At 41.1% G+C, this 12,918-nt stretch overlaps 1 protein-coding gene across 1 annotated transcript in view; it reads right to left on the bottom strand.

Annotated features, from left to right (window-relative positions):
- LOC122791537 (trichohyalin-like) overlaps positions 1-12,918 on the bottom strand; it is a 243,184-nt gene that overhangs the window by 161,420 nt on the left and 68,846 nt on the right. The window contains exon 2 of the mRNA XM_044059279.1: positions 2,325-2,465. Within this exon, the coding sequence (XP_043915214.1) occupies positions 2,325-2,465 (141 nt within the window). The remainder of the gene's footprint in view (positions 1-2,324; positions 2,466-12,918) is intronic.

The raw sequence follows: 12,918 nt of genomic DNA, 5'->3' as shown, positions 1-12,918 counted from the left end.
CAGAAATTCATCCCTGTTTTGGCATCTATGTCTCTAATGGACACAGGTAACCTGTAAATGGTTCATCTCCCAAACCCCTGCTTACACTTATCAAGGGTATAAGAACTTGCCAGAGATTTGGGATGCATGGCTAGGCTTAAAAACACCCTTGTCATCGTTAGCCTAGTAAACACCTATGAACCGATGAACCTATGAACTACGTGATTTCCCTTATAACATTTGGTTGTGTAGATACACCTGAGGGGCAGATGTGCAATGAGGGAGTGTGGCTTCTTTCTCCACCTCTGCAGCAGCTGAGCCATGACCCCATTCTTTTCCCCTCTTTGGTCTGCACCCCATATGTCAGTGTCACCATCCTCTGCAATAGATCACTGACATTCATAAACATGCTATGGTCCTCCGCCTGGATGGGCAGACCCATCCCTCCCTGCTGCTCCATTAGTCACCCATGCCACTAATTAAATTTGAGTAGGCTAGGCTGTAGTCAGGGCTTTATCTCTCTACATTATCAGAGTGGCTAGGAAGAAGAGCTTTGTTGTATAAGTAACTGCTAAAGTGGGTGGGTAAGGGTGATATTATTGGCAAATTTACAGAGATCACCATAGAGAGTAGGTTTGCTCTTTTGAAGTCCTTAAATTCAGGGTCGTTCACTGGGATGGAGTTTGAGACTACAGGCATACTGTATGAGGGAACTATACTGGTAAGGACAAAGGCTGTGATTTTTGTCATCCTCAGCATATGTTGGTTTGGTGTGTATGTGCAGAGCTATGGATAGCAGTACTTGGTTCTCACAGACTATTTTGTGTGTGTGAGAGTGTGGCCTCCATGTTGTGTAGATATTTACAAATCGCATAGGTTGTATCACATAAGTCTAGTCTTGGTTGTGGCCTCCATGTTGTGTAGATATTTACAAATCTCATAGGTTGTATCACATAAGTCTAGTCTTGGTTGTGGCCTCCATGTTGTGTAGATATTTACAAATCGCATAGGTTGTATCACATAAGTCTAGTCTTGGTTGTGGCCTCCATGTTGTGTAGATATTTACAAATCGCATACGTTGTATCACATAAGTCTAGTCTTGGTTGTGGCCTCCATGTTGTGTAGATATTTACAAATCGCATAGGTTGTATCACATAAATCTAGTCTTGGTGAAGGAAAGATGCTGCTCAAGACTGACTTTTTCCCAGTTTGGTCACTTACACTGCGAGCTTAGCCATGCCTGTCATCTCCTCCAGGGTGCAGCATCAGTGGTCATCCATTCCCACATGGACAATGACCAGGTCATATGCATACTCAGTGTGGAGAAAAATAAGGGCCTTAGTGACGTTATGAATCTTAGCACCTGAGAGAGAGAGCTAACACTATACCCTTGCTCAGTCTAGTGAGTGGGAAATCAGTATGTGTGACAATGGAGTCACTGATAACTAGGAGACTGTGAGGCATGGCAACTTGCAGCTTGAGGGACACGTCTGGAGAAGAAATAACAGATGCAGGTGCTGGGTCTACTAGTGCACTATGTACAAAGCTTAGGCAGGGTTTTCTTCAGTTCCTCAGCAAACGTAGGCTTGGTGTTAATGTTGGACTGCTGTGGGGTGGGGGTGTACTGTTTACTGGCAACCATGGTTTATGTTAAGACAGTTTCCAATTTGAGTCAATATTTCACCCCTCAGGAGTGGATTCACTATTAGGTAGAAGTAACGGGTTGTTAGTGAATGAAAGGCACTTGTTACATTGCCACACAGTTCCTAGTGGTAGCAGACTACCTGTGAAATAAGGGCAGAGATCTGGGGTACTGAGAAGAGAGTTTGACAGATGGAAAGACATATACTGCACACTACAGACAGGTATCTATTCTGCAATAGAAGATCATATGGATACTCTTTTAGTCAGGCTTATAAAACACAGGAAACAGAACATATGGAACATCCATACCTATTTGCAAAGCAGTTATCCTCCAGAACAATTTTGACTGAATGGCATACCCTAAGAATTGATGAACTACAGTTTTATTTTAGCTCTTATTTACAAAATAGACACACATATAAATTTAGCATGCCGGTGGCACCACAAATATTTATTTTTGTGGCTGTTTTGGTTGTTTAACAGTGGAACACATTAGAAACTCTCCTTCAGTCTTTTGCAGGGAAATCCTGCTCTTATTATTACTTGAGATACAGTACTTGTGCTTCAGCTGTCTTACAAAACAGATCATTCATCCATTTTGTGGCACAAAAGGTGGACAAATATACCCAATAAACCTATATCAGATAAGGGTCAGAGAATACAGCCGACAAACATAATAACTGCGGAGATTGGAGACCTACCTCTTTGACTGTTGCTTGTAGATCTTGATTCAGATTTCTCAAGTTCCTCATTGTTAACTCACTTTCTGATCTGAGAATAATCCTTTCCAAATGCAGCTCTTTTGACAAATATTTGTTTTCTTTTTTCAGATCTTCACACTCCTGACAAATAACACATAATAAACAGCATTTGATTGAAATATATTCAGCCATTAAAATAGAGCAACCAAGATGCAACAGAAGATAATGAATACACAAATCTTGTGTAAATAATGTATTCTAACTACATTGAGATTTTTAAATTTCATATTCCCTGGCTCATATCATGGAGATGACACAATATGCTGACTATGTGCACAGACCAGCTATCAGATATGCTCTCGAAGAATGACAAATGAATAATTTCTGTCTCGTTTGCATTTCCTCTCCAAAGAGATACTTTTTTTTGGAATTAATTAATTTATTCAGTCAGTGGGGTCATGGCTGCCCCAAGTAAAAGATGGACACCTGAGGTATTGATCCCATCAAACCTGGGCATTATGAGTTATTTAGTGCAAGTCCAATATCTTAATTATCACATAAAACAAGTCACAAGCAACAGGAACGTATCTGAATGAGAATCGCTCTTAGAGTACTTTACAAAGGTTCTATCTGATGTGAGGTTGCTCATTTTGCTCATTCTCTTCAAGCAAATATCATTGGTGGTATCTGAAGTATTTATTTTATTTTTATTTATTTATTTTATTTTATTTCAGTTTGATGACCATATAAGTCCACTGGGCCAAGAAGAGCCCGTTGTCAGTGGAGGCCTGGGGAGAAAACCTCCATTGACAATGACAAACATACACAAAACAAAGTAGTCATATACATCATGCTAAGAGTACAATCTAATACATTTGTAGAATATAAACTAGTATACAGAACAAAACATACAAAACAAAGAAGTCATCTTTGGCATTTTTATTATATAATACTAAAATACATTTACTGAAATATGAATTCCTAACACAGTATAAAATGGTGCAATAAAACATTCCAATAGTATTTATAGAGTGTAGTAAGTAGACATAAATAACAGCCTGAGTTTAGTGATAAACAGAGTTTGGAGTGAGTAAAAGTAGGAGTAGCTGGGGAAGGACTGTGAGTGCTGGATAGATGCGGGAGAGGGAATAATGTTGTACTTGGAGAGAAACTAGTGGCTAGATGTAGTTAGTGGAGGGGCTTATGTTGGAGAAGAGCATGGACATTTCCATTCTGAAGATAGGTAGGAGTACAGGAGAGATTTGAAGCTGGTGTGGTTTGCAGTATTTCGAAGGGAGAGAGGAAGTAAGTTCCATAGTTTAGCTAAGGAGTATGACAGCAGGAGGTGCCCAGGGAGCCGAGAGGGATTGTAGCTTTGTAGGAGGTTTTGATTTTCTGATCAGAGTAAGCAGCTAAGAATATAGGGGGTTAAGGTGGTGGAGAGAGAGGGACAGCTGGAGGGCTTGAAGATGAGCTTATGGGCAGTGGTGAGTTTAAGAAAGTTCAGGTAATTAGGTAGCTCGAGCCATTACAGAGCATGGACGGAGAGGCAATGATGAGATGAAATTTTATAATTGGTGGCGAATTTGCAAATTTTGTTGTAGCAGGATTCCAGTTTGGATTGTAAGTGAAGTTGGAGATTGGTGAGCAGAGGAGCACCGTACATGAGAGAGAGGAGAAGGTAGGAGGAGGCTAGGGTCTTTCTGGAGGAGGGAGTAAGGTAGCAATTGTGTCTGTACAGGAGTCCTAGTTTTTGGTATTTTCTTTTATAATTGTTTGGATATGGGTGTCAAATCTTAGATGTTTATCAATGCAATCAAGCAGTTTAGTGTGTGGTACAGTTTCAATGGGGATGTTATTCTGACTAAGTATAGTAAAAGAATTTTTATCAATAGAGGAGTTTCTAGAAGGAGGAAAGATCGTTAGTATTGTTTTATTTGCATTTACAGTGAGGTGGTTGTTTTGCATCCAGGTTCCTGTTTTAGAGAAGGCTGACTGAGTTTTTAGCAGTAGGTCAGAGGGAGAGTCAGGAGAGCAGATGATTGTTGAATCATCTGCATACTGGATTCAGAGATGGAGCAGTGAAAGTTATTGACAAATATATTGAAGAGTAAGGGGCCAAGGACAGAACCTTGGGGAACACCATTGGGGGTGTGTAGGACGGGAGAGGTTGAAGATTTCCATTTTACAGCTTGTTGTTTTTTGGAGAGGTAGCTAGAGAACCAGGCTATGGAAGGGGAGAGATTGAGAGAGGAGAGTTGAGATAGGAGTATAGGGTGGGAGGCAGTGTCAAAGTCTTTGGTTAGGTCTAGGAACAGGGTAGATAAGATTTTGCCAGAGTCACAATCTCGGCTAATGGTCTCAAGGAAGAAGAGGAAGGCAAACCATGCTTTATGGGGGTAAGGAGGTTACTGGGTGTTAGATGTGGCATCAGTTGTGAATGAATACATTTTTTGAGGATTTTTGAGAGTGGAGAAAGGATGGCAATAGTTCTAAAATTGGTAGTGTCAGTATTTTTACCTCCCTTATGGAGTCGGATGATGTATGCATGTTTCCAAATACAAGGGGCATAGGATTCTTGGATGGATCTGTTTATTAAATTGGAGATAAAAAAGGCAATACTGTCAGCAGGTAATTTGAGGAAGGATGGTGGTAAATTATCTGGTGCTTTGCAGCATGGTTTGAGCTGGAGGAGCAGTTTTCTTATTGTGTTTGTGGGGATGGGATTTAGGTTGAAGGAGGGGGTATGGGTTATGTGATCAGAAGGATGAGAGGGGTAGGCAGGGTTGAGATTGGGGGGTGAGGGAAGGAGGTGTACAATTTGGCTACACAATCAACAAAGAAGGAGTTAAACAGAGTGGCTGTTTCTAGATTGGTGAGGCTGGGGTTGGGGCAGGGGTTGTCTTTATTTCCTGGATGAAGGAGGGAGGAGATGGTGTTCCAGAATTTTCTGGGGTTGGTTGAGTGTTCATACTGAAGCTTGGAGTAATATGTTTTGCGGTCTCTAGTAATTAGGTTTTTTATGGAGTTGCGGAGTTGTTTGAATTCTAGTAGGACATTAGGTAATTTATTGCTTTGGTATTGCTTCCATTTTTTTGTTAGTAGAAGTCTATCACTCACTGGCTACATAACAGCAAAATAAAATGGATCAGTTAGAAATGGAGTTGTAAACAATCAGACAGTTAGTATCTATACTTTACATATTAGTCTAGTCAGGCTTATGAATCGATAATTCCCAGGTCCATGAGTCACCCGCCCTTGTATGTTGGGATAACCGTTTCAGTCCTCCATTCATTTGGCATAAAGCCTGTTTGGAGGCTGTGGATAAATAGTGATTCTAGTGGGCCTGATAGTTCAGGTTTCATGCTATTAAGGAGGCATCTTTGGATATTTTCAGGACCCATCAATGCAGTTCTCTTGGCATTAGACCATTCCTTGATCACCTATTCCCTAGCAATAGTTGAGGGTATTTCCTGAGGGGCATTGGGGGAGGGGGGAAATTAGAGCTGAAGGTTTTGGCCAGCAGATTTGCTATATCTTCTAGCTCTGTATAGGTGGCACCATTTACAATTATTTTGGTGCATTCTTCTGTATTGCCTTTGAAGTTATGGACAGAGAAAGGCTTGTTATTTTCCTTGTCCCATGAGGATGTTATTAACTCAGATTTGACTTGGGTAGACTTTATTAGCTCCCAGAGTTGCTTGAGAAGATTGATGAGGGAGATATTACCTTGCTAGGCATTGATCCTGCTAATTTTAGCCATGTTTTCTTCCTTTTTTTATAAAAACTATTGATGGGATTCCACCAGAGTGGCTTGTTTTTTGCACTCATCCTGCACTTGTTCCAAGTAGGTATAGCTGTCTCTATGCAACTATTAATGTGATTATAAAGGTTTTTCCAAGAATGATTCTGCATAGGAAGCAGAGTTCTCAAAGTTTGGTGGGAGACTGATATCTTGCCAGGGTGTCACTTAATACTAGGAAGTTTGCTTTAGACTAATTTCTTAAAGTTCCAGGGTTAGCAGGAGTCTGGGGGTTTATTTTTATTTTAAAGAAGGCAGCTTTAGGATCCACCCTGACCAGTGAGGACATTGCACCACATTATTACACTAGGGAGGCAACTATGTTCTCCCATGTTTGTAAGGACCAGGCTAAGGACATTTGCACCCCTGCTGGGTGTACAGACTAGCTGGTCCAGGGTGTTAGTCTTTACAAAGCCCAGGAATCTCTGGGCTTGCATACTAGTGGTCATGTAAGATTCACAGTTTATAGTGCCATAGTTAACATTGTCCATGCATATGATATTGGGTTAAATGTAGAGTGACTTGAGTACATTTAAGTATGTGTTGTGGGTTTCATGGGTTCTGGAGGGTGACCTATACCTTGCGGGGATATGGTATAGGACTTTGCCTATGGCAGGCTGGATGTGAAGAAGCTGAAGTGTGTCATACTCATCAATCAGGCTTGAGGTGTGTTTGTTTTTGATGTAAATAGAGACACCACCACTATTTGCGCCTTCCCGTGCATTAAGTGGACTAAATGTGTGAAAGGCATTATTGCCCTGCACTGCTGAGGTGCTGTCCCTGACTTTGAACCACGTCTCAGTAACTACACAAATGTCTACATTCTCCAGGCTGACAGCTTGCAGGTGGAGTTTCTTGTTTACACTCCTGGCATTGAGCAGTAACACCTTTAGATTTCCTTGTGCTGGTGTTGCTATGTCAGAAGAGTTATCAGGTTGGCAATACCTAAAAAGGCACTATGTGAGAGGACAATGTTTTGGTTAATATACAAACACCTATACAGGACAGGTGCAGGCCATGTCCGGCAAAGCAACATGATCTGTCAAACATATCCTCCCAGGCTGTCAAATATTGTACACACTTCAAATGACATCACAAACTAAGCCACTTATTTAAGTCAATTATCTTCTGTTTATATTGTAGCATCATCCTTGGACAAGGTCAAATGCTGCTCAATGTCAGGCTCATACCATCCTGGGACACATAGTCCAAGAGCTCCATTATATCTGTCTTCATATTGTTCAATGAGGTACGACTCAAGTCATTTACACCCACTTGAATTATGACTGAATTACACTGGTACTTCTGGTTCAATGATTAGAGTTCAAGTGTGATCAGTCAGATCCTGATCCCTGAAAAGCAACTGACCTATGAGTGGGACATCTGTGTTTCTCACAATGGAATCTCCTATGACCAAAACATTGGGTTATGTGGTGATTTGACTTAAGGGTTTAGAAGATGAGATTCTGTGAGATGTTGCTATACCAAACTTCACACAATACATCAACTAAAGCTAACAAATGCCTTGTCTAATGGCAGAATAGCCTGTTTACCTGTTGATAGACAGACAGATAGATAGATAGATAGATAGATAGATAGATAGATAGATAGATAGATAGATAGATAGATAGATAGATAGAAAATAAATATTTTCTCTTGTTAATTTTTGTTAGTTATTTTCAACCTCCAGTACATCTGCCATCCATATCAGTCCACATTTCCTCCTCAGGCACACTCTTTTCTACAATTTGGTTGCCGTCTGTCATTTCATCTTTAAATAAACAGCTCCACAGTAATTGTTTAATGCACTTGTATTCTTATTAGCTTAGTTTCTGACCCCCCCCCCAAAGCAACATATTTAATGACTTGCATATTGTTTCACTTTTATGTTAAATGTTTAAAAATTGTCTTCTTCCAACAGCTATTCTACAAGATATTTGCTTTTTGGAGGTGGGCAGGTAAATAATAGGAATGGCAGGTCGAACTCTTTGCCTTGTGATATGATTAAAGTAGTACACAACATTCATTCAGAAAGCTCTCACCCAGAAAGTGAGAAGTTAAGTAGGTTATTGTGGGTGTACCGACTATTGAAGGTCATTGGAGGGGGGGGGGGGTTAAAAAACAGATCATGAACTCCTTTCCATATTATCAATTGCCCAGTCCATTCTCCTTCTCTGCCTTTGATTATTTACAGATATAATTCCACATTTAACATCCTTATTTACACATTACAGATGTTACAACAATCGATAGTACAGTGTAGCCCAGATGAACAGAGACTCTGCAACTGTGACACAGACACTGGTGAACCAAGTTTTTATAACAGCAAAATATGCTGCTGCACTGGCTAAAGCAAGGAGCAAGTCAATGGTTTCAGAAGGCTCTTATATCTTGTGGTGCATGATTTAGGTCATTACCATAACATAACAGTAGGTGAAAATGAGTGAGGGCCACTGCAGGAGGTGCAGAAACATTACGGTGGTTGTAGCCCCCCCCCCCCCAATAATGGTTGCAAAGCTTGTGTGTAGTGTGATTTGATTTGTGATTGAAGCCATAGCACGCTTCCTTCTGGGGATAGTTCTGCAGTTTGTTAAGGCAGGACTGTTGCACCAGAGAGAGAGATTTTTCCCAGAAAGGGAGCAAAGAAGCTAATAAGGTTGTGGAGCAAAGAAGCTAATGATGTTGTTCAGAGTGTATGAGCTGTAAGTTATTTATTTCCAGTGTAGCTTGCCTGACAGTGACTGACTGAACTGCTCAACAATGATTCTCTTAGGGAACTGTTTTGTGAGTGGACAATCATTCAGAAGCATTTGTGCCTCTCCAGTGTCTCCTGTCCACAGTCCATTCACTTTCAATTCATTCTGACCATCTGGATAGCAAATATGTCCTATTCTCTAACAAATTTAAAACAGTAAGTAGCATGAACTATGGTCAAATTCAAATAATTTTAAAATTCAAAAACACAAAAATATAACCATTATACTAGTCAGCACAAAATATCTACAAGCTGACTTTTACTATATTCATACAAAAATGTGACTTTACCATAAATTAAGGCTTAAATGTATTTTTTTAATTTTTTTTAATAAATACGTGTATACAACATATAGAAGCATAGCTGGCTCAATCAGCTCCCTATGCAGGTACCATAAAACAGTGCCATACCTCCTCAGCTCTTCAAATGAAGAGAAAAACAAAAAGCACTTCACTGTATTGGCTTATTACGGTTAGACCCATGCCTCCCCCCACTCTTCCACTGAATAGTGAGTGGCTTATTACAGTTACATCTATGACCCCCCCAGGTCTTCCATTGAAAAGCAAAAAAGTAACAGCCATTCCTTCAATTGGCATGCCTCACCTCAGCCATTCAAGTCCATTTCTGTGCCTTACCCCTGACCATCTTTCCGCATTTTTTATTTAAAAAAACTATTTCTTCTTTTAAACTGCAGAAGACTGCTTGCTACAAATGTAGCAAACAGTTGCTACAGTTTAGATACATACAGAGCACTTCAGAGTTCAGGTTTGACTCCAAATGCAATACTAGCTTTTAAAAGTCAATATGGCATTGAAAAGAGATCCAGATTGGCTGATCTCACCCTCCCTCTAACACTTTGCACTAGGGACAGCTGCCCCTGACACTCCACCCTCACTACACTGAGAGCTGAACAATATAAGGGCATATTGTGAGCCAAAGCATTGTTCCACATGAAAATATCTATGAAATAAGCACTGTTTCATTAAATGGACACTTTTGCATTGCTGTATATGAACAATACATGTCAGAGAGTTATCTAATAACTCTCATTTTTCAACCAACAAATCTGACGAAGTTTAAAATAAAAAGACAACAGCAAAAGCTGTTCAGTACATTATTAGACATAAAAGTGATGCTTAATATGCAAAATCCAGTAGTTTTTTTTAACTGGACGTACTAAAGCAAGAACAAAGTTGGCATAATGGTTAAAGTCTTAGCCTGCCATGTACAACTTCATATTGAGTTTTCATGCTCTCCTTGTGTCTCTCTGGGGTTCCTCCCAATGCCTGAAAATATGCTGGGTATTTGTACCTCAAACTCACCTATGAATGGAGTTGTGGGAAACAATACAGACTCTAGATAGTGCCTTCCATAGGTTCATAGGTAGGTACTAGGCTATCAGCCCTAGGGCCCGTACAAGCCTAACAATAAAGATTCCGTGGCTTTCACCACCCAAAAATTATTTTCCTGCACCCCCTGTCGAGCAGAACAACAGAGGTGATCCCCGGGGTGAATTTACTATCTCCCAGCCAATCATCAAGATTTTTCTTAAAGAGGTCTGATGAGGTGCTCTGCTTGACATGAATAGGCAGCCTTTTCCAAAGTATGGGGAGTCTCTCGGACAGGAACCTATGCCTTTAGCATGTTTTGTTTATTATGGTGACAAGGTTTAGGTTCCTGGAGCATGTGACTCAGAGGGATTGGGATTTCTGTAAGTGAAGCATGTCCAACAGCACTGGGTTTGACATGGCTTTGTATATTAGGTAGAGATAGCCTCTGAGTAGGCGATATGCAATGAAGTAGAGCTGGAGGTTTTTAAGACGGTCTGCATAGGGCATCTGTTTGAGGTCGGTTATCCTCTTTGTGAGGTATTTCTGTGGCCTTTCCAGTTGTTGTAGATGTCTTGTGAGGTACACACCAAATGGGGCATTGTACTCTATAATAGGTCTAATTAGGGATGAGTAGAGAGGAACAATGACCTCCTTTTTTCTGGATGAGAAACCTTTTGTGATGAGGTGTGCCACATAGAAGGATTTCCTGACTACTGTGGCGATGTGGTTATCAAAGGAGACACTACTGTCCACCTGTGTCCCTAGGTCTCTTATCACACTTTTGGTGTTAAGTGGACTACCACCTACGTGGTAGTTCATGGGCACAGGGTTTTTCCCAAAGGGGATGACTATGCATTTCTTGGTGTTGAGCTTGAGGCCAATGGTTATGACACCAGGCATCCATCTCAGAGAGGCCCTTTTGTAGAATGTCCACTTCATTTAGGGATTCAATAATGGCTCCCAGTTTGCAGTTGTCTGAAAACTTTGTTAGCCATAGACCCTCTGTGTTGGCCTGAACTTCAGAGAAGTAGATGCCAAACAGGAGTGGACCCAGGACTGAACCCTGTGGTACTCCACTTGTTACTGGTCTGGAGTCAGATTTGGAGTTGGCTATTTTCACGGTGTGGGTTCTGTCAGTGAGCCAGTTGGCAACCCATCATGTGACATAGGGATTTATGCCCAGTTTAGTGAGTTTATCTATGATTCCAGAATGGGGGATGGTGTCCAATGCTTTGGCGAGGTCTACATAGTCTGTGTGCACCACTTTACCCTTGTCCACGGCTCTGGTGACTGCTTCAAAGAAATCAATCAGGTTTAGGAGACATGATCTGCCTTTCATGAACCCAAACTGGGTGGGGTCCAAAGTTTGAAGGTTACCTATGTTTTTCTTTATAAGATCCATGATGATACGTTCAATGGCTTTGCAGCTCAGGCTCATCAGGCTAATGGGGCGGTAGTTCCTGGGGTCCATGGTGGATCCCCCCTTGTGGAGTGGGATAACCATAGCTGTGCACCATACAGTAGGCACAAAGCCTGAACTGAGGTTATGGTTGAACATGGTACTTAAATGGGGTGCCAGTTCATTTTGCAGTTCGTGCAGAACACAGCCCGGGATGTTGTCTGGTCCCATGGATGCTGCATTCTTGGCTTAGGAGAGTGTGGATTTACCTGTGCAGCCATGATTACCGAAAGTTAGTATTCTTCCGGTATTGAGATGGGCCGTTTAGGGGGTGAGAGGGTGGTAAAGTTAGCACTGAATCTATCTGCCAGGATGTTGGCAATATCAATTGGTTCTGTATATGTAGTGCCATTGTGCTGTAACTCAGAGCAGATCTTAGTGTTTCAATTGAGATTCTCGACATAACTATAGAATGCCTTGTGGTTGTCTTTAGAATCTGTGGCGATTTTGTTTTTGTAACTAGCTTTGGAGGATCTTATGAGGGATCTCAGCTTCTTACTGAGGCTGACAAGGGAGTTTTTCCAATCTTGGAATTTTACTATTTTTTGCAACAGTTTCTTCCTTTTGTTGTAGAGTTTGTTTATGGCAGAGGACCACCAAATTGACTTCTTTTTTTTTGGAGGAGAGCATCGTGGTTCTATTTGGGATGGCACGGTACATGCACTTGTGTATGTGTTCATACAGTGCATTGGTATAAGATTCAGTAGTCATACTTCTACTTTCTGTCTGCATGGGTGTGGTGAAGTTTGCCACTTCTGTCTTGAGAAGCATGAAGTTGGCTTTGGAGAAGTTTTTTTATGGTGGTTACCTTAATGGGGGGTGGGGGGTGGGATGTGGATGTCTAGGGTGATTAGCTTATGGTCGGATCTGTTCAAGGAGGAGCTGACCTCCAGTGTGGAGCATCAGTCACCCATGGTGGTAATGATCAGATCTAGGATATTGGTGCCCCTGGTGGAGGTAAGGATAAGTTGATCCAAGGTGTTGGAATTTATGAATTCCAAAAATCATTAAGCAAATGTGTTGGCACACAAATAGTTTTCCCAGTTAATGGTGGGGTAGTTGAAGTCACCCTTGTATTTGCCATTAGGGTATTTGGTTGTACCTTAATACTTTCCAGTATGTTAAGAAAAGTGGAGTGGAAATCATGGGGCATGGTGGGGGATCTGTGTCAAGCTACAATTTGGATTGCAGTCTTGCCTAGTGTTATTGCACCTGGAAAATCTCAGCTGCATTATGTTGGGCAATTA

This window comes from Protopterus annectens, chromosome 17.part0 (genome assembly GCF_019279795.1).
Source record: "Protopterus annectens isolate FY-2018-M chromosome 17.part0, PAN1.0, whole genome shotgun sequence".
NCBI classification, from domain to species: Eukaryota; Metazoa; Chordata; order Ceratodontiformes; family Protopteridae; genus Protopterus; species Protopterus annectens.
This window is presented reverse-complemented; position numbering and strand designations above follow the sequence as displayed.